This window comes from Polypterus senegalus, chromosome 9, assembly GCF_016835505.1.
Source record: "Polypterus senegalus isolate Bchr_013 chromosome 9, ASM1683550v1, whole genome shotgun sequence".
NCBI classification, from domain to species: Eukaryota; Metazoa; Chordata; class Cladistia; order Polypteriformes; family Polypteridae; genus Polypterus; species Polypterus senegalus.
In genome coordinates this window covers 131,010,924-131,032,645 of record NC_053162.1, presented here as the reverse complement: position 1 = coordinate 131,032,645, position 21,722 = coordinate 131,010,924, and the positions used below count along the sequence as shown (strand labels likewise).

The following is a 21,722-nucleotide window of genomic DNA, read 5'->3' as shown; positions in this document are numbered from 1 at the left end:
TGAGCTGTTAAATTGCTAACAGCGAGTCTTTTGATGAGTTTCTTTTGCTCTCTCTCTCTTTTCATAGTTATTTTAGAACAATTTTCTTACACATGAGTAGAAATGGCCCACTGCAAACCTGAGTGTTTAAAGTGCACAGACAGAAACTCTGTGGGTGAAGCCTTTTAAATGGTGGATTTCACTACCATTCACTGCAAACATTTTAATGAGTTGCCCCCCAACATGTGTTCTCATTCAAAAATAATGTCTGGCCATATAAAACTCAGACAGCAGATAACCAAACTATGTTTTAACTATCCAAGGTCAAAACTGTCCACACAGTATTGATTTTTTAAACAACTTGCATATGCAGTTCAGATATATTTTCTTTACCTGCACACTGAAACTGTAGGGTTTCAAAATGACAGCATATTCCAGAAGCATCAGGCACTAATCAAAATACAACCAAGGGCAGGCACCAGTATATGACAGAGAACATTCATGCACACACTCTCACAAACACAAACTATGCCAGTTTTGAGAAGCCAATCAAGCTAACCTGCTAGTGTCTGTGGCAGGAAGAAGAACTGGAAATAATCCAGCAGACATGGAGAGAATATAATGACCCATATAAAAACGTCAACTGTTACTTTGCTAGTAAATGGTTCAAGATGCAAATAGAAAAAAAAATCAACAAACCTAAGATTACATTGCAGCAAATTCCAAAATGTATCTATTACTCTAAGCAGTATGAGTTGTGATGTTTCTCCAGTCACTGCTGTTCCCATTTAAATTCAATTAACAGCAAAGCTCAGCTGATCAACAATATAAGCATGAAATGAATCGGAATGTTCATTTTCTCTGCCTAGTTGAAAGTTAAATATTTGTTATAATAAAGTAACTTCAAATTATACACCCTCCTCACTTATTGATTGCATAGCAGAAATCAAATCCTGGTTTCTTCAAATTTTCTTAAATTAAATAGTGACAAAACTGAGGTTCTCCTCATTGGTACAAAATCAACATTATCCAAAATTGATCATTTTTCATTTGTTATTGATAATTCCTCTGTCTCCCCTTCCCCACAGGTTAAGAGTCTGGGTATCATCCTTGACAGTACTTTATTCTTTCAGTCCCACATCAACATCATCTCCCAGTCTGCATATTTCCACCTGCATAACATTAATCGAATTTGCCCCTCCCTCACTCTTCACACCACTGCTATCCTGGTTCATAGCTTTGTCACTTCTCATCTGGGATTACTGCATTTCCCTCTTCTTTGGTCTTTCTTGCAAATCTCTTTATAAGGTTCAACTGGTCCAGAATTCAGCTGCCCACATCATTACTAGATCCCCCTCTATTCACCATATCACTCCTGTTTTGCAGAGGCTTCATTGGCTTCCAGTTAAGTTCCCCATTCAATTCAAAATTCTTCTGTTAACTTTTAAGGCTATCCACAACCTTGCCCCTCCGTATCTGTCTGACCTCTTCTATGCTGCCATTTCCTCCCATACCCTTAGATCCTCTTCCTCCATCCACTTGAATGTCCCCTTCGTCCATCTTACCACTATGGGGAGCTGAGCATTCAGTTGTTCTGCTCCCCAGCTCTGGAACTCACTACCATCTGAGCTTAGAAATATTGAGTCATCTTCACTTTCAAATATAAACTTAAAACTCATTTCTTTAAGACTGATTTTTCTCTTAATTACAATTGCACTGTCTGACTTAAATTTTTGTACTTTACTTTTGTTTATAATGTGTGTTTTATCTATTGCTCGGTGTCCTTGAGTGTTTAGAAAGGTGCCTACAAATAAATAAAATGTATTATTATTATTATTATTAATTGTGCACACTACAAGATAAAAATCATCGAGTCCATAATGTAGGGATGCTCCAATTAGGCATTTTTAGGGCTGATACTGATCACCAAGAAATAACACGTTACTGGAACAGCTGATTCATATATAGTTGTATTTTTCTTCTTTTATCTCTTTAAAAATTTTTTACACTAAGCTCCTACATAACCAGACTTGGAGAAGCTTCATGTTCTAAATTAAAGTGTTATCATTCATTTTTTAAATTAAACTACAGGCCACAGATGTTACCTGTTGATTTTTTCTATTAATAAAACAAAATTTTGTATTCTTAATGTTCATTATTATATGACCATAAAAATGTTAAAATAAAAAAAACTTTCTTAAAAAAAAAAACACTTATTTAACTAATAAAATATGTAGAAAATATATTTACCCCTAATACATATGGCATTAAAGAAAATAAAATGCTTCTAATAATTACAAGCTGTAATATTGTTTAATTTATTCAGTAATGTAATTATCTGAAACAAAGCTTAACTTTAAAAATGTAGTTCTCACCATTTGTCCAACAGAAAATAAGTATATTCTCACAAATTGATTCAATTCTTTGATACTGGCAGTGTACACTGCTAAAATGTAAATATACATGCACTTCTAGGTTTTAATGATTTTTAATCATTAACTGAACTACAGCATTTTTGCTGTTAATATACATTATATTTATACTTTATTTTTTTCCAGTGTATCAGCTAGACATTCCTAATTCTTGAGATGTAATTAATAAATATGGATTAACATTTTAATTATGCAGTACTAGGGGGATCTACCCCCTGCTCACCCACCCCCAGGTTTAGTTTACCGGATATACAATTTAAAGAAATTGTTAGTTTCATGGGAATTGTTACATATGCATTATTTTCACTTTTATTGTAAAACTTTTGTAAAAACAATACTTTATTTCCGGCCCCGGGCGTTGTTACATCTCTTTCTCACAAGACATATAACACTGCTCGCGCTGTGAAGGAGGGATGGCGGCTGAACACACACTAAGGAGATGCCGTCGGATCATCTGCTGTCTTTCTGCCGCTGTCAAGCTACCTGTTCTGCTTGTCTCGCTGCACGATCATTTCAAAGCCTGTACAGCAGCTGTCCTTTTGCCACTTCGCATCTCTGTTGCTCGCATTGTGAAATGGGTGGGGGGGCGAGGGTTAGGTTGGCTGAATGCACACTAAGGAGAAGTAGTCTGATCATCTGCTGGCGAGATGCGTGTTTTGCTTGTCTTTTGCCATTGTTTTAAGAGCTGGTAGCACATGAAGCGTGCCTGCCAACAGCAATCCAACAACAGCTAGGTTAGATGTCCATGGACTTGTTTTAAATGATGTCTCACTGCCTTGTCTCGCGTGACATTGCAAAAACAATACTTGTCCTTTATTTCTGGGCCCCGGATCTCTTTCTTGCAGGATGTATAACGCTGCTCGCATTGTCAAGGGGGGAAGGGGGGGCTTGGATTCTTTTTTTTTCTCCCTAAATAATAAAAACCATCATTTAAAAACTGCATTTTGTGTTTACTTGTGTTATATTTGACTAATTATTAAATGTGTTTGATGATCAGAAACATTTTGTGTGACAAACATGCAAAAGAATAAGAAATCAGGAAGGGGGCAAATAGTTTTTCACACCACTGTAGGTCCTCACTTGGCTCCTTCCTCAAATAAACACCAAATAGCAGTGTCATCTACAACAGAGAGAAGAGACAGCGGGATGCTGACTTTAATACGCTTTTCCAGTCATCTTTTGCCCAATGGCTTTTTCTTTGAAACTTTGCATCTAAGGACAACATTCCGGAATCATCTCTTCACTGCTGCAGATGTCCCTTAGACTGATGTTTACTCGCTGTGCTGTCCTCTTTTTGTAAGGCACTTTGGATACAAGTGTCAGCTAAGCAAATAAATGTAAATATTAATGAATACTGACAGTACAATAGTTTATTTTTACTGAAATATGAATCTTAGCTGTGTTTTTCAATACTCTACACTGAATTGAATTTTTTAATGTATAAATACAAAACTTACCCCAGTTTATTCAAGCTACTTCATGTTGTTTTAGCTAACTAGATAAAGAGATAAGAATGTGTATATATATATATATATATATATATATATATATATATATATATATATATATATATATATATATATATATATATATATATATATTGAAAGGTTTTCTTTGTTTTGAATGCATCCAGTCTGTAAAAAGTGTGGCATGGTGGCACACAGCTCCAGTGTCCTGGGTTCAAAGCAGGTTTCAGGCTGTACCTGTGTGAATGTTCCAAGTATTCCACATATCTGCTTTGCTGCTTTCTTGCGTCCCAAGGCACATGTTTTAGATTAACCGGTAGCTCTAAATTGGTTCAGCATGAGTAAGTGTGCCCTGCAATGGACTGGTAAAGCCTGACCACAGCTGGTCATCTCCTCCTTACACCCAGTTACCCGAGAGCTGCACTAGAAAAGAGGGCAAGAAAGTAGACAGATAGTTGTATACGTGTACAGTGCTCTAAGCTGCTTGTTGAGATAGAGCTAAGGAAAAATGATTTATTGTTAATTTCAATTTCATAAAACAATGAAATTTTTAAACTAAATTTACTCTTACAGTAACAGTATACAGTTAGGTCCATAAATATTGGACAGAGACAACATTTTTCTAATTTTGGTTCTGTACATTACCACAATGAATTTTAAATCAAACAGACTTTCAGCTTTAATTCAGTGGGTTGAACAAAAAGATTGCATAAAAACGTGAGGGAACTAAAGCATTTTTTTAACATAATCCCTTCATTTCAGGGGCTCAAAAGTAATTGGACAATTGACTCAAAGGCTATTTCATGGGCAGGTGTGTGGTTATGTCATTATCAATTAAGCAGATTAAAGGCCTGGAGTTGATTTGAGGTGTGGTGCTTGCATGTGGAAGATTTTGCTGTGAACAGACAACAAGCAGTCAAAGGAGTTCTCCATGCAGGTGAAAGAAGCCATCCTTAAGCTGCAAATACAGAAAAAACCTGTCTGAGAAATTACTACAATATTACGAGTGGCAAAATCTACAGTTTGGTACATCCTGAGAAAGAAAGCAAGCACTGGTGAACTCAGCAACACAAAAAGACCTGGAGGTCCACGGAAGACAACGGTGGTGGATGATCACAGAATCATTTCCATGGTGAAGAGAAACCCCTTCACAACAGCCAACCAAGTGAACAACACTCTCCAGGGAGTAGGTGTATTGATATCCAAGTCTACCATAAAGAGAAGACTGCATGACAGCAAATACAGAGGGTGCACTGCAAGGTGCAAGCCACTCATAAGCCTCAAGACTAGAAAGGCTAGATTGGACTTTGCTAAAGATCATCTAAAAAAGCCAGCACAGTTCTGGAAAAACATTCTTTGGACAGATGAAACCAAGAACAACCTCTACCAGAATGATGGCAAGAAAAAAGTATGGAGAAGGCATGGAACAGCTCATTATCCAAAGCATACCACATCATCTGCAAAACATGGTGGAGGCAGTGTGATGGCGTGGGCGTGCATGGCTGCCAGTGGCATTGGGACACTAGTGTTTATTGATGATGTGACACAGGACAGAAGCAGCCGAATGAATTCTGAGGTGTTCAGATACATACTGTCTGCTCAAATCCAGCTAAATGCAGTCAAATTGATTGGGCGGTGTTTCATGATACAGATGGACAATGACCCAAAACATACAGCCAAAGCAACCCAGGAGTTTATTAAAGCAAAGAAGTGGAAAATCTTTGAATGGCCAAGTCAGTCACCTGATCTTAACCCAATTGAGCATGCATTTCACTTGTTGAAGACTAAACTTCGGACAGAAAGGCCTACAAACAGCCAGCAACTGAAAGCCGCTGCAGTAAAGGCCTGGCAGAGCATTAAAAAGGAGGAAACCCGGCATCTGGTGATGTCCATGAGTTCAAGACTTCAGCCTGTCATTGCCAGCAAAGGGTTTTCAACCAAGTATTAAAAATGAACATTTTATTTCCAGTTACAGTGGAACCTTGGTTCACAAACGTTTCAGTTCACGACCAAAAAGTTCGCCAAACTTTTGCCTCGGTTCACGACCACACACTCGGTATACGAACAAGCCAGTTTCCCTTTCGGTTTTTGCGTGCAGATGATTTCTGAAAGTGTTGCATTGTTCTCGGTCAGACGTGCCTGCCTGCTGCTGAGAGAGAGGGGAGAGGTAGGGTGCAGCCCCTGCCTGCCTGCCTGCCACTGGGGGTGGGGGTGGGGGAAGGGTTGTGCGTGCCTGCCTGCTACTGAGAGAGAGGTGGGGAGGGTGCATGCCTGCCTGCTTGGCTGGTTCATACGCGCCGATTACTGTGTTTAAGCAGAGCCGCTCCTTGTTCATTGTTCTCAGTCAGACGTGCGTGCTTTACCTGCACTCTGCTCTCTTTGTGCTCTACAGTATTTCGTGTGCTTTTGCAGTTAACTATGGCTTCTTAGCAAGTGAAGAGTGGTGAGAAGAAAGTTTTGAAGAAAATTGAAATCGAAGTAAAGAAAGAAATTATTGAAAAGTTTGAGCATGGCGTTCGTGTTACTGATCTTGCCGCCGAGTACAAGAAGTCAAAATCTACCATTTCGACTATTCTAAAGCAGAAAGAATCCATTTAAGCAGCTGATGTTGCAAAAGGAGTTACAGCGTTAACCAGGCAGAGGCTTCAAGTGCTGGAAGAGGTGGAAAAACTGTTTACCAGTTTATTTATTTCCTAATTTGAGAACCCTCATGCTTTCAAGCAGCACAATGTAAACAAAGCCAGACTGCCAGTAATGTGGAGGGAAAACACGAAGGGTTGGGTCACAAAGACTTTTTTGGAATGGCTGCATGAGGCTTTCACTCCCACCAGCTAAACAGCTAAAAACACCAGAAACCCAAGAAATCACAAGAGAGAAAACACCTGAAGGAAAACATCCCTCCATTGCGGAGCCAGACTCTTCCTCCTTTCCACCCAGTTCCTCCTTACTTCATGCCAGAACTCGACTCATGCAAGGTTAGTTTTCTTGGTGGTTTTTGTATTACGGATTTTTCAAAAGTTAATTTTTCAGTTCGTAGCGTGAATTGTTGCAATATTACTTTTCTCTTTTTTCAAATGTTCATTTTTTTTCCTCTGTGCTTAAAACTCATTAAAATTGAACTCCTGCAATGTTTTTTGGTTGCTTGTGGTTGGTTTTTAAATTAAAGTTCGGATTTGTTCAAATGTTCCCCTCTGTTCAGAGAGAGAGAGAGAGACTGCTCGTGTAGCTGAGCAGGGAGCCTGGGCGTTTTGTGTCAGTGTTATTCAAAGATTTTACATTAGTTTACTATTACGCTGTGCATTTAATGGTGTAATTAACTATATTTGTGCTTAATCTTTACATATATTTACATACAGTTCGTAGGGTCTGGAACGGATTAATTGTATTTACATACAATCCTATAGGGGAAATTGCTTCGGTTCATGACCAACTCGGTTTACGAGTTTTGGAATGAATTATGGTCGTGAACCGAGATTCCACTGTATTTAAATTTGTCCAATTACTTTTGAGCCACTGAAATAAAGGGACTGTGTTAAAAAAATTCTTTAGTTGCCTCACATCTTTACGCAATCTTTTTGTTCAAGCCACTGAATTAAAGCTGAAAGTCTGCACTTCAACTGCATCCGAGTTGTTTCATTTAAAATTCATTGTGGTAATGTACAGAACCGAAATTAGAAAAAAAAGTTGTCTCTGTCCAAATATTTATGGACCCAACTGTAATTCCAGACACAACAGCACTTTTAGAATTTCAACCACAACCTCTGTTGCAAATATTACTAAAAGATAGTAAAATCATGCAGTTCACAAAAATGTTTATTTGGTAGTTCCTGGCTCAAATATGGTCTTTGTAGTCTCAATGATTTTTAACTTGGGACCAGAACAATTGTGCCACAAAGGTAAGACCTTTAGCTTCATGACACTGGGTTTGAAAAACAGCTAAATCAGTTTGTATCTCCACGTTTGAATAAGTTTTCTACTCAAACTCCAAAGATGGACATGTTAAGATAGTCTGTGACTCCAACTAACTTGCTGTGAGCAACTGTTTAAGTACATCCTGTGAAAAGTGGTTTCTTGTGCAAAATTACTGTAGCTTCGGTCTTGCACACATTGCTGTTGGGATTGGGGCTGGCTCTGGTTCATTGTAAAACAGAACAGGTGGTCTCTGTAAATAAATGGATGCCGAAAACACTTTTTTTTTCATATATTTGTGTCTAAATCAGGTCAGGTGCCATTTTACCAATACTGACACAGCTTTCATATGCGTGTGGAACATTTAATATAAATTATATTTGAAACAATAAATTCCTAATTTTGTATTTATAATACAATTCACTGCCCCTAGAAACTCTCACTGTCATGTCAGTTAAATGATATTTTAAACCTGGACACGCATTTATCTAAGTCAGCCTCCTATGTTGCCTTAGCTGAAGAGGCCTTCCAATTTGTGCTAATAGTATACTGGTCATGTAGAACAAGTATTCAGCATTAATCCAATTGTTAAAAAATGCCATCTAAACATATTCTATTTTTAAACGTCTTAAAACAACTAGTAAATCTGCCCAATAGCATTACTTCTTAAGACACTTACAGGCACAATTATGAAGACTGCCCACAGATACAAATGATGCAAACATCTATTTAACATATAATACATCATTCATTTTTAGTGAAAACTGCTCCCAAACAATCAATGATAAGTATTTTCTTAAAAGATTGAATATTACAAGGTATAAATGTACAATTCAAACTTAATTAACAGAAAAACAAACTCACCTATCTCGCATGTCTTTAGATCGTATAGGATTCAGTACACTGAGAGTGGACTTCATGGAGCTGGTGGAACAGGTGTCCGACACCAAACCATCAAGAAGGCGGCTGTCACTAAGGTTGCTGCTCTGTCTTTGGAGAGTACTGTGAGCTAACAGGCCATAATCCACACAATCCTGATCTATCCTATTAGATGTTCTTAAGGCTGTAGATGCCACATTGATTTCCACAGCTGGGAGTGGACCAGCAGGCGGAAGAGGAGACAGCTTTTTTTTATAAGGTTTCCCAGCCAAGCCTTGTTTGGGTTCAAGTGCCACTGTAGGATCTGTACGATCTCTGTCATCCTTTCTAAGGCTATAACCCAGCTCCTGTAGATCTCTGGAGTCAGCAGCATGAGAGGGAAGCCAATTACCCAGTCTGCCTTGAATGTTAGAGGTGTTGTTTCTAATTTGGAGGCCTGTAAGGTCACTGGGAATTGATTCAGCAGAAGATGAGCCAGTCCCTTTAGTACTAACCAAAGTATCTTGGTTGCTCTTAAATTTCCTTCTTCTAGTTTTTTCCTCTAGGGAAGAAGCTCTTTGTAGTCTGGGGTGTTCTGGAGGTTTGGGCATAAGAGGCAATCTTGGTAAGACAGGACTTCCAAGTGCTCCCTGTCCAACTTCATCTGGGGGGAATCTTAAAGTGTCATTTAGAAAATTTTCACAACCAAATTCCTCATTTCTCAAAGTAGGTGCCTCCAGCTCCAGCTGCCTTATCTCCTTGGACTCCAAACTCCCTGAATCCTTTTCCTCCTGAGAACTTACATCCCCCAGATGCTGGAGTGGGACACCATTATAACAGTTCATTCTCATCCCTAAACCGACGCTTATTTCAACAAAACAATACAGCCACTGTTCTGATCAACAGAATATCAGGCAGTTACATCATGGATTATGAGGCTGCCACCTTCGATTAGCAACTGAACAGCTCCATGACATCTGAGGAAGTCTCAGAAGGACACTGAATGATTTATAATCCACAGAGTCCAGTGTTAAATATTCATTACTTTTCCTGAGTGCCAAAGTATGCAATCAATGAAAACACAAGCAGCAGAGAAAGCCTTTCAAACAGATGCCAGCTCTGGAAGTAGCTGAAATGTGGTATCATCTTGGCCAGCACTCACTTTTTTCATGATTTCCTGCAAGATATGATTATGTACATCAAATTCCAATAAAAAAGGATTTTTTAAAACAGAAAAATATAAATAAATATTCACACCTCTGGCCTAGAAGCAAATGCGAGTTCAGTTTCAATTGTATCCAATAGATAAGAAACAACTTTTAAAGCACAATATTCTAATTTCTAAAAAATCTGTTATTAAAACGCACAGTGTGGTACGTAAATCTATATTTTCCATTAATAGAATTAAATGTCTATCTACTGCCTTTGTCTAAAACAACGTACAATATCCTGATTCATTACAACTATTTACAGCTAAATTTTTCTTTTTTTTTTACACAGCTGGAGCATAAGAGATTTTCTCTGGGTCACACAGAAAGTCAGGTATCACCTAAACTCGTAAGACTGCAATTTAAACTCTGATGCCTTAGCCACCACACCACAAAAAGAGTTGTGGGGCTACAAATGAAAGTGTATCTTACTAAATAAAATCTGTTAAAGACGGTCAAAAAAAAAAAAAAGACAAAACCCCTTTTATTTTGTAAAACTTAACTTTGACAAAACACAGAGCTAGAAGAAGTGGCTGGGGAGAGAGAAGTCTGGGCATCTCTGTTCAAGCTGCTGCCCCCGCGACCTGATCTCGGATAAGCGGAAGAGGATGGATGGATGGATGTACAAAATTAAACAACAGGTAAGTTGTCGCACTGATTATATTCTTTTAGATGTGTTACAAATTACATCACTTGAGGAAGATAGTTTGCATTTGGAATTAAGTTAGATGATACCTGTTTCTATTATTACAGTTAACCAGACACACCCTGCTATTATCTAGGAACAACTGGTAATTCCAACACATGTTTAAAAATACTTTTGAATGTCAGAACTAATACTTTTGGTTTTGTCCATTTTATAAGTGCAGTGGCATCCTACACAAACACACAAACATATACATAAATACATACACGTAAAGATGAGAACAAATGCTTATTAAAAAGTCACCTTTTAGTGAATTACAGTAAACACACACTGAAACAAAAAAGAGCAATCCAGTCTCTGACCTAAATTTAGTCTGAGAAAAATTTCCTCATCAAGAAATAATTTTTAATAAAATCACACATGCATTTAATTCTTTATACAACCTCTCTTTTCCAATAAAACAGTATGTACTCTTCTCCTATAACATGTCATAAGGTTGGAGAATATTTAGAGCAGGGACTCCTAGACTTTCCTCGTTACAGAATCTCTCATGATCATCCAGGGTCCTAGATCCTCTCTTGTGCAGAGATTTGGACCAGACTTAAATTTAAAATCTCTCTGGCATTTCATGGAGTTCATGATGTGATTCACCCTAACAAGGTTCTCTGGGCCTTTAGAGGAAAACCAGCTACAGTGGGAAGGTCAACACTCATTTCCATCATTTGAATTCGGTGTTCTCTTATCTTTCCCATGTTGATGAAAGAATAAAGAAATTTGACACCTGTGCCACCAAATATTTATATTCCAGTGACACAGAAAGTCATGGATTACTGCTTGAAAGTTCCTACACACTCTGATGAACTTAAATACAATCAGATAAAAATGAGAAAAAAATGCTTCAATTAAACTTCATAAGTATTTCTGTTGGTAACAAAAATCACAGCACGTGCTTTTGTTAAAAAATAAATATTTCATGATGGATTATTTTTACTCAGAACAAATTTACTTCAATTAAATACTTAGATTTTACTTCTTACTATTTTTGTTAACCAGGAGTGCCAATAATTGCTAAGGGTACTGTGTATGTATGTGTATATACACACACACACACAGTGTTGTGCAAATGCATTCAATCACCTTGAAAGTCATCATAATTTTCTGCATGAGAAAAGATTTGTACACATATTTGTCCAGTTAGTACTTTCAATGTGATGCTGTAACAATACATTTCCAAAGTCAAAATAAACTATTTTCTGTAGATATTTAACTAAAGAAGTTAGTGTTTGCATTAAGTATTTAAACCTCTATGCTTTGGAAGCTCCATGGTTATACAAATGACAAATGAATCACAAACAACACAAAGGTGACAGTCACTTAATGATAATTAAACATAATTACGTACTACTTGCGAGTCCTTTATATCTCTCTGGATATAAAAAGAACACTTTGTAATGGCAATGGTCACTGTTGAACAATTACTGCAAAAATGAAGACAAAGGAACATTCTGCTGATGTGAGAAACAAAGTCATTGAAGTGCAAAAGGTAAGAAATAGCTACAAAAAATATAGAAGACTTTGAATGTCCCGTTAAGCACTGTTGGATCCATCAGCAAAAAGTGGAAGGTTCATCACAGTTCCCAAAATCTTACTAGAACAGGCTATCCCTCAAAACTAAACATCAGAGAACAACGCCAACTGGTGAGAGACGCTACTAAAGTTCCAACCGTCACTCTTAGAAGTCTGCAATGCTCTTTAGTTGATAATGGAGTGAAAGTGCACGGGATCCACAATTTCAAAAGTTCTCCATAAAACAGGCCTCCACGGGAGGGTATAAAGAAATGTCCACATAAAACCACCTACGGCATTTGCTGCAAAAAATCACAAGAAAGGCCCAGTTGAGATGTGGGAGAAGGTTTTATGGTCAGAAGAGACCAAAATTGAACTTTTTGGCCAGACTTCACGGAGGTATTTATGGAGTAAAATTAACACTGCCTGTGCCTCAAGAAACACCATACCTATGGTGAAATATAGTGGTGGCAGCATCATGCTGACGGGATGCTGTGCAGGGACTGAGAATCTCGTCAGAGTTGAAGGGAAAATGGATGAACATTACAACAACAACATTTATTTATATAGCACATTTTCATACAAAAAGTAGCTCAAAGTGCTTTACATAATGAAGAAGAGAAAAATAAAAGACACAATAAGAAAATAAAATAAGTCAACATTAATTAACATAGAATAAGAGTAAGGTCCGATGGCCAGGGTGGACAGAAAAAACTCCAGACGGCTGAAGAAAAACATAAAATCTGTAGGGATTCCAGACCATTAGACTGCCCAGTCCCCTCTGGGCATTCTACCTAACATAAATGAAACAGTCCTCTTTCGATTTGGGTTCTCACAGAACGACTTGATGATGATGGTCACGTAGACTTCTGGCTTTTAATCCATCCATCATTGTTGGAGCATCATGATGCTTGGTGGTTGTGGCGCATTACTACCACACAACATTGCAGGAGAACATGACCAAGCATGCTATGGACCAACGGCATGGGAGAAGATTCATCCTTCAGCATATAATAACCCTAAGCATAAGCTCAAAAACAGAAAGATGAATGTCTTGGTATGGTCATGTCATAGCCCTGACCTTAACGCTATTGAGAATCTGTAGCACTATTTGAAAACTGCTGTACAGAAGTGCTATCCCACCAACCTAGAGGTTCTCTATAAAGTCTGCCAAGAGGTATGGAGAAGAATCACTTTTGAAAATATGCAAAGAGGTACATACTTACTCCAAATGAATTAAGGCTGTTATTGTAGCAGAAGGGTTTACGACAAAGTATTAGTGTGTAGGGCTTGAGTACTTATGCAAATATTAACTTTTCAGTTTTTCTTCTTTAGTCAAATATCTACAGGAAAAGGATTATTTTGTCTTTGGAAATGTATTGTTACAGCTTAAAAGTTCACATTAAAATACTAAATGGAAAAATATGTATACAAATCTTTTGTCATGCAGAAAACTAAGACAACATTCCAGGGAATTGAATACTTTTGCACTAGCCTGTTTATATAAAGCTTTCTTGCATTCTAATTAAGTCACCAATGCAATACCATCAGCTTACTTTTCAACAAACCCACTTAAACCAACTCAGTATCTACTTGAGCCCATTTCTCTTTATAAAGTCTAATTAAATATGCCTTAAACCAACCTTCAAAATTAAAAATATCATTTAAACACAAATAAGCATATGCATTCATTCACTTACTGTGCTCATTTTTTTCTTCAGTGAGGTGGAAGATGATCGGTGTAAAGTGGGGTGAAAGTGTCAGATGAAACAGCAGCTTATATTACTTTCATTAGGAAAAAGCTCCATGAACCCCCAGAATCCACAGCTTCCACTGGCTCAAGCTAATGTGATTGCGGCCCATTGATGATGACCTGCTAAGGGGTTCTTGCGCCCTCAATATTTTGAGTTGAGTTTTCTTCCTGGACAGCCATTTGATATCAATTGCATTTCCACAGGGAATGTCAAATTAATTCACTGCTTTACAGGTGAACTATATTGTTAACTTTGTTTTTGTGAATATGTGCTTATTATTTGTGCAAAATACAGAAAGTTGTCATTGTACTTTTATTTGGTTAGTTTAAAATTAAGGAGGAGAGAAGAACTGAACCCTCTGCTCATAAATGATACCCAGTTTTGGTCTTGAACACAACTGTCATCCATGCAATAATATACAGGGAGCAATTGAGCTTTGTGGCATTACAATATCAAGACCAATAACATTTCATTGTAAAGATGAAGGACTGCATGGTGCACAGAATCTGAGAGAGTAATGAAGGAAAAGGCAAAATTAAAACAGTCCGCATTTTAAGGTTTAATGTTTTTGCTGAAAGTGCTAAAAGTTTTGCACACAGCATTTAAATTAAACAATGCAGTTCACTGAGCACCACTGACTATCAATTTCTAGGCAATAAAGACGAAACTCCTGTTTTTCAATTATTTGTTACACCCTCCCGATGCATACAGTGTGGCATATTATCGGTTATAATTATTATTATTAAAAAAACCTCATTCATCAAAACTGGCAAATCAATTTCACTGTTCTATGGAGCACAGGCTAAAATTATTCATGCAAGCTTTAGATAACTTGGCCCAATAACCTGTACAGAATGAAGAAGGTGTTTGTATAGTGATGAATGATTTATTTCCTGTCGGAGGTAAAGGTTGGTTGATACATTTTATGATTACAGTGCTCTTTTTTTTTTAGTAGTTACTTAGAGAAAAAATATGAAAGCAAAGAGCAGGGCGTGCCGTGGTGATAATGCACTGTTGTTGCGGCTGTTTAGTAGCGTAGCCACTGTCTGGGAGTCATCTACATTTTTGGATTAACTGGCAAGTCTTAATTAACCCTGTATTATGCAAGTATGGAAGTGTGCATTAGTTGGGGCAGTGACGGGCTGGTGTCTAAAATACAGTAGTTTCCTGCCTTGCACCTAGTAATGCCAGCAAAGTGAAAAAAATAATGCAATAAATCAACGAGTGGTTCCAACATATTTTTGTAAACCACTGAATCATAAGCCCTGTCTAACTGACAGGTTTAAAAGTTAAGGAATGAATCCTGTGCTAGGAAACTATCAAAAAGCCATTAATAACTACAACTGTTGTTTCAGCTCAACAGTGACAAGCAAATAACTCAAATTACATTAGCATCAACTAATGAGGCATTTATTTAAATAAATCTCAGAGCAGGGTGGAATTGGGGTTGCATAATGTACAGTGTGGAAAGACCGCCCAGTAATGGTAGTGATGTCCTGGCCTCCTCCAAAACTCAGTAGATGTACCATTTGGATCATTCTGCTGTAACTAATAATTCAAGAAACCTATTCTTCTCATTTGTAAATGCAGCTCTCTGATGAATTCTCCTTTAAAAAGGGTACACAGAAGACACTCCGATATCCAGTGTTGCACAAGAAACACTAAACTCAAATGTTTTACATTTTATTTTTTTTTTTTAAACAAGATATTGTTCAGTTGTGATGTTTTTGTGACATTTCCTTTTACAAACAATACTATACGATGTATAAAGACCATCTAAAATCCTTTCTACTTTGTTTTTATTAGCATTGAAATTATCAGGTGGAAGGATTCACTTATCAGACTGGATGTTCAGCACAGACTCCACTATAGAAAATCCAGGGTGACCACAGTTCATCAGTTAATTAATGGTATTGCTGGTCTCCGATAATGTTTAATTTGTTTCTACCTTGTTCTATGTGTGTTTTAACAAATTTACATTTTATAAGTGTACCAGTTATACATTTAGTAATTTGTATGATCTATACTTGTATTTTAACTAAGAATTGTTCACAGCACTCTGAACCTGCACTCAGTGAAGAGCGCTATACAAAAATTTGTTGAAGGTCTAATTGTAATTTAAACTACACCATGAATGGTTGTGTCACAGCATTTAAATCCCATATTTGAATATTTTCTACATGATCTTTCTCCTTGGACTTGTTTTCTGCCAGGTTGACTGCTCAAGACCCTGCCTCCCACATACTGCAATTATCTAATAAATGTATTGAAAAGGTTTATAAAGTGAATGATGGCTGGTTAAAACTAATTTAAAGACGCACATTGCATAAACTGATACTGTACCTGACTGAATAATTGGCATTTCTGTCCATGAATGTCATACATTGCTATCGCCATTCTCAAGACATGACAGAATTTGCAGTCACATACCCTTGTCTTAGTGATCCCTGCTGCTGTTTGCTCCAAACAATACAGTATAGTAGGTCAGTTTGTCACTTAAATTACTTCAATCTGGAAATCCTTAGCAGACTACATTTTTTAAATCGTTAAAGAAACACTGTGTGCTTTATATAAATGGTGTAACTTTTTGTTGTTTTATTTCCATCTAAACGTTAGTCCAAAGCAGTCCCACTAGTATAATATCTACATGATAGAATGAATTGTCAACTATGTCTATATCTGCTCTTCGCAAAAAGCTATTTTAAAAAGTCGTCAAGTTAAATATCACTGTAATACATATAAAACAAAAGGATGAATTCAAATAATACGGAGGAATAGAGGCGAGCGTCTGGCGTATTGCGACAGCACACACCTTTTGAATATTCTTGCACAGGTGACCTACGTACTGTACAGTAAATAGGCGATGAATGATGCTGTTTAAAAAAAGGAAAGAAAGTGGCCAGGAAGTCATTAAGCAAAACGAAAAGCCGGTGCCATCGGATTTCCTACGGCCTCTGAAGTACAGCTGAGGTTCTCCCTGGGGATTGTGTTCGGGTTTAATGCTGGACAAAAGTCTCCGATTAGTTAGTACAAGTTTAGGCAATTCAGTGTATGATTCTGAACAATGAGCAGCAAATGGATTTTCGAAGAGGCGAGTTGCATAGTATATGAATAAATTAATATACATTCTACGTAAAATATTTGAAATACAAATCGCCATCCATAAAATTCACAAAAGCAAGCTCAATTCCAGCTATAATTTGAATATATATATATATACATTTAGGCCCATACCGTCATTATGTTGGTGGTCCACTCATTCATCCGAGCTGTCGAGACACCACCGCCCAGTCCTATGCAGCTGCTGCTGCTCAAAGCTCAGCCGCGGCTTCATTTTCTTTCTGCTTAATGCAAGCGAACGCACTCTCCGTCGCGTCGCTTCCCTGGTAACACTTTAGTCCAACCACTGACAAGAGAGCGGCCGAGAGGAGACGAGGAGAACGCGTCAAGCGGCCAAAAGGAAACGCGTGACACTGCCACCAAGTGGCTGGCGTGTGAAAAAACATGTAAAAAAACTTGTTTTTTGGCATGAAAATACTGGTGGGGCCTTAACTGATTTTTCCTGAATGCCTGCAAACTTCTGTAACGTAAACATTAACTTGCCTAATTATTCATACCAGTCACTATTTTGCGAATGACTAATGAAACATAGTTCAGGCCTTTCATATCATGTAAAAATTAATCAAGTGATGGGATACTGGTCTGACTCAAATGGTATCAGATTATTGAGATACTCTCCAATATCAACATCATTTCACAAATTATGTAGATATATGTGCTAAGTAATGTGAACCACCTGCTGCACAGGAGAATACATTGACCATGAAACTGTCTGAATTGAAAGGAAAAAAGCAGAGAGTAGCATTATGGTGAAAAAGGACAAGCCACAATAACATGGAAGGACGAAACACATAGCATGACTCAAGCTGTACACTGCACGTTTGGTAGCAGCGCTAACCACCCTGTCGCCAGGTGTCTACTGGTCATTGTGAGGATGGCACACAACTGAAAAAATGATTCTCTACGTTCATATCTGTTCTTTTCGCACCAGAGATATTCCGATTGTTTGAAAGAGGGGCATCATGCTGCTGGCTTCTTTTCAGGAGGAGTACATGCAAGCTTCCTTGGTGGCCCAGTCACATTTAGTGCAGCCTTCCTCAGTGGTGGATGAAAATCAAGTTGCAGTGTAATGCTGTCCTGACATTGATCTTCTTTTCTTTTCAAATTACAGGGGGCACATAGTGCTAGTTCTACCATAACCACCCACAACGATGAATACAGAGAACACTGCAGGGCCAAATGGTCCAGGCCCTCAGGTAGAAACAGGCTGGTAGTACCCAACACAAAGACATTTTCACATACTACAAGACACAATATTTTTCTAGAAAAGGTATTACATTGATCATATGATTCGTTATTTTTCAAGTCAGAGTTACTTCTTCAAAATCATGGTATAGTATTTATTAGGACATAATTTCATGTGACAAACTAATGAAGCATATTTTATACATGTTAAAAACTAACTAGCCAAAAACTTATGGAGCTAATGGGCATCAAAGTCCAATTGTGAAGAAAAGCCTTAAGACTTACTGAATACGTCCACTTTGAAGCGACAAAGATTTTGGATTTAAGAAGATGTGCCTTCTGCATCTCTGAGGTGACTTCTGACACAAAAGGAAACTGACCGTAATACATTTTATCACAGATTCTTGGCCCCATTTTCCTGAGGTAAGAATATGTTTCTTGCTTGCTTGTCTGCTCACAGCCTCCCCCATTTGCCATGCAATATTCCACTTATTTTCCTACTTTTGCGCCTGCAGCTCTGTTTCTTCAGCGGTTATGCTTTGCCATGGCTTGTAATAAGAAACAGACATGCGCTCAACTAATATACATTTTACCTGCCACATACTGTGTTGTTATTTTACATGGTCCACAGAGTGACATTCATGCTATGTGGTAGTTTTGTGATGTGAGATTTTCAGTATACTGAACTGATTACTGAACTAAACCAATTACTGTACTACGAACTGAACAGATTACTGTTATGTTGAGATTTGGAGGGACCAGGCAAAGGACATGAAATCAACATTAATTTTAGTTTTTATTTTATTTTATAAAATTTTTATTTTGTTCTAGTTTTCAGTGGAGTCAACAATTTTTGTTTTTATTTAGTTCTGTGCTTAAAATTTTAGTTTTAATTTTATTTAGTTTTGGCCTTTTTAAATAAGATTAGTACAATTTTTTTTTTTTCCTGTTGCAAATACATACATACGAGGTGTGGCAGAAAAGTAATGAGACTGATTTTTTATTTACCAAAGTTTTTTATTTTTTTCAATCATCAATGTTATCCCCTTCAAAGTAGTTCCCTTGGGCAGCTACACACCGATGGGGATGTTGTTCCCACTGTTGGTAGCAGCGCCTGAAGTCTTCAACCGGTATGGTCTTCAGCATGTCCGTTTCACTCTTTTGGATGTTTTCTAAAGTCCCGAAATGACGTCCTTTGAGGACATTTTTCAGTTTAGGAAAAAGGAAAAAGTCCCACGGACTGAGGTCAGGTGAATAAGGGGGCTGGTGAACCACAGAAATGCGTTTTTTCGATTGTCCTTCTGCTCAATTGTGAGGTTTTTCGGCACCATTTTGGCACAGACCTTTCGCATGTGCAAATGTTCAGTCAAAATTTGATGAACGGTAAATCTGTTGAAATTTAATTGTTCACTCAACATTCTTAATGTTAAACGACGGTCTGATCTCACAAGAGTGTTCACACGTTCGACGTTTTCATTTGTTTTCGAAGTTGAAAGCCTCCCTGAAAAACTTGACCTCGGGATAAAGAATGTTCCCCATAGGCCTGTTTTAACTTTTCAAACGTCACACTTGCCGATTCTCCAAGCTTAACACAAAATTTAATGGCACAACGTTGCTCCAAATTCCACTGTTCCATTTTGCGTGACGCACGACCAAAAACATAACTTCGCTAATAGCAGTCACAAAAATCACGTAGTTAACGGAAGAAGTTGAAATTCGCACTGAGGTATGGGAGGGTACTGATACACGTGCTCTATCAAGGACAACAGCGCAGTGCTGCCAGATGGCTTGCAGTGTTGCCAGTCTCATTACTTTTCTGCCACACCTCGTATATTTCAATGCAAGTTATGTTTCAGTCAACAAAATACACTCACAGTTAGCCACACAATGAAAACATTCAATTGACGAGCGCTTGTAATGCAGGTGCACAGACGAGGTCCTCAGCACTTTGAGGGGCACCAGCAAGACTGTATGTTAACGATTTCACGTGCGGTGAGGTTCGTGAGGCAACTAACTCCTTCAGAATCAGATTTACAAATATATGAACCCATATCTTATTCACTATTCGACTGGCAGCATGCACATTGACTACAGGTTATGTTTAATATCTCATCAGCATTCTTTACACACATATTTGGCTAAGAAACAACGTTACATTTATAGTGGCGAGAGAGCGGAAAGAGTGCATTTGCTCTGCACCCTCCATATGTTCTAAATTTGTCGTTGCAATTTCACAACTTATACTCGTTCAATGCAAATAGAAGTATAGAGTGGTGTACAAATAACGGATTTCAATTTTGACCTTAATTGAAATATTTAGTTATTTTTAAAATATTTTAATTATTATGCTTTAATCAATTTTAATACAGACTGTTCAACAAAAGGATAACAAGAAAAGCAAACGAATATTTTATTTAAGGTCAAAATTTAGTGTTTAAATATTGGATTTTTTTTCTTAGTCTGATCCCATTTTTATAAAATTGAAAACCGTTTATGGTCTTACCTTTATTTGTAAATTAAGTCCATGCGCCTATCCTTCTCCACGAAAATCTGTCACTTTCTTGTAAAAGTCCTTCTTGTTTTCCTTTATTTTTAAAAGTCTTAATCTTCCATTCCAAAGTTGGAAGAAAAAATAAAAATAAACGGACCTCTGCAGTGCACTTAACTTTCTGATATCGCTAAGTTATTGGCATATCTTCGTAGAAGAACAGCAGCAACAAGCACCGGTTAGGTTTACATCTGCCCTCTCCAGTGCAGCACGATACTGTCTGCCTTACCTTGTGCCTTTTTACTGCGGTTTTATGTCCGATCAGCAAGACTAGATATGTCACACACATTCATTAAAGATATTAGCCAAACTGTGGAAAGTCAGGGTGTATAATAAACGTGTCTGCAAACATATTGGCGACACACAGAGAGGCAGAAACAGGCATGCGCCAATTGCATGCATCCACCCAGTTTGTGAGGGATAGCGCACTATGAGCTGAGGCTCCACTAGTTGCTACCGCACCCCACATTTCTCCCTTGTACTGTACTTAATTAGGAAATGCGCAGCAATTTTGATGGTAAAAAAGAAAAAAAAAATATTGGAATCATACAGAAAATAAATTTATAGCATAGACCACTGGACAAATGTATTTTATCATTATTACTTTTTTTTTTTTTTCACACGTCCCTGTACTGAAGTGCAGTCATGGTGCCAGAGAAATGCTGGACTTCCACTAAGTACGGATCCAGTTGGTCCTGCACTGTAACTCCGAGACTCTTTTCTTCTTCTCGTACGCTTCATTTGCTTTTATTGTCATCTGGGCTGAAATTAAAGTATTTCCACACGTTACTTTCTCGCTTTCTACCAGCAAACATCTGTGCAAAACTGGCTATTGTCAACCATATGTGCTTGCCGCTTCAACCCGACGAACCAAATGTGCTCAACAAACCACGGTCTTTTACTGAAGTTGTGCCAAGTGACTGTAGTAAGCCCAAGGTACGAGATCAACGTATAGTGAGTGGGCAGCGCAACTTAACTAAACGCTCAAGGCGACTGAACCGGATTGAACAAAAATGCTATTGCATTTTTTTTTCGTTTTGGCTCAATTTTT

General features: G+C 37.7%; 1 protein-coding gene across 2 annotated transcripts in view; it reads right to left on the bottom strand.

Annotated features, from left to right (window-relative positions):
- The window catches only part of inpp5e (inositol polyphosphate-5-phosphatase E), a 53,725-nt gene extending 36,487 nt beyond the window's left edge, over positions 1–17,238 (bottom strand). For both annotated transcript variants that reach the window (XM_039763862.1, XM_039763863.1), the window contains exons 1-2: positions 17,053–17,238; positions 8,651–9,821 (exon numbers count right to left, since the gene is read on the bottom strand). In XM_039763862.1, the coding sequence (XP_039619796.1) occupies positions 8,651–9,495 (845 nt within the window). In that variant the 5' untranslated portion in view covers positions 9,496–9,821; positions 17,053–17,238. The remainder of the gene's footprint in view (positions 1–8,650; positions 9,822–17,052) is intronic.
- Positions 17,239–21,722: the final 4,484 nt, after the last annotated feature.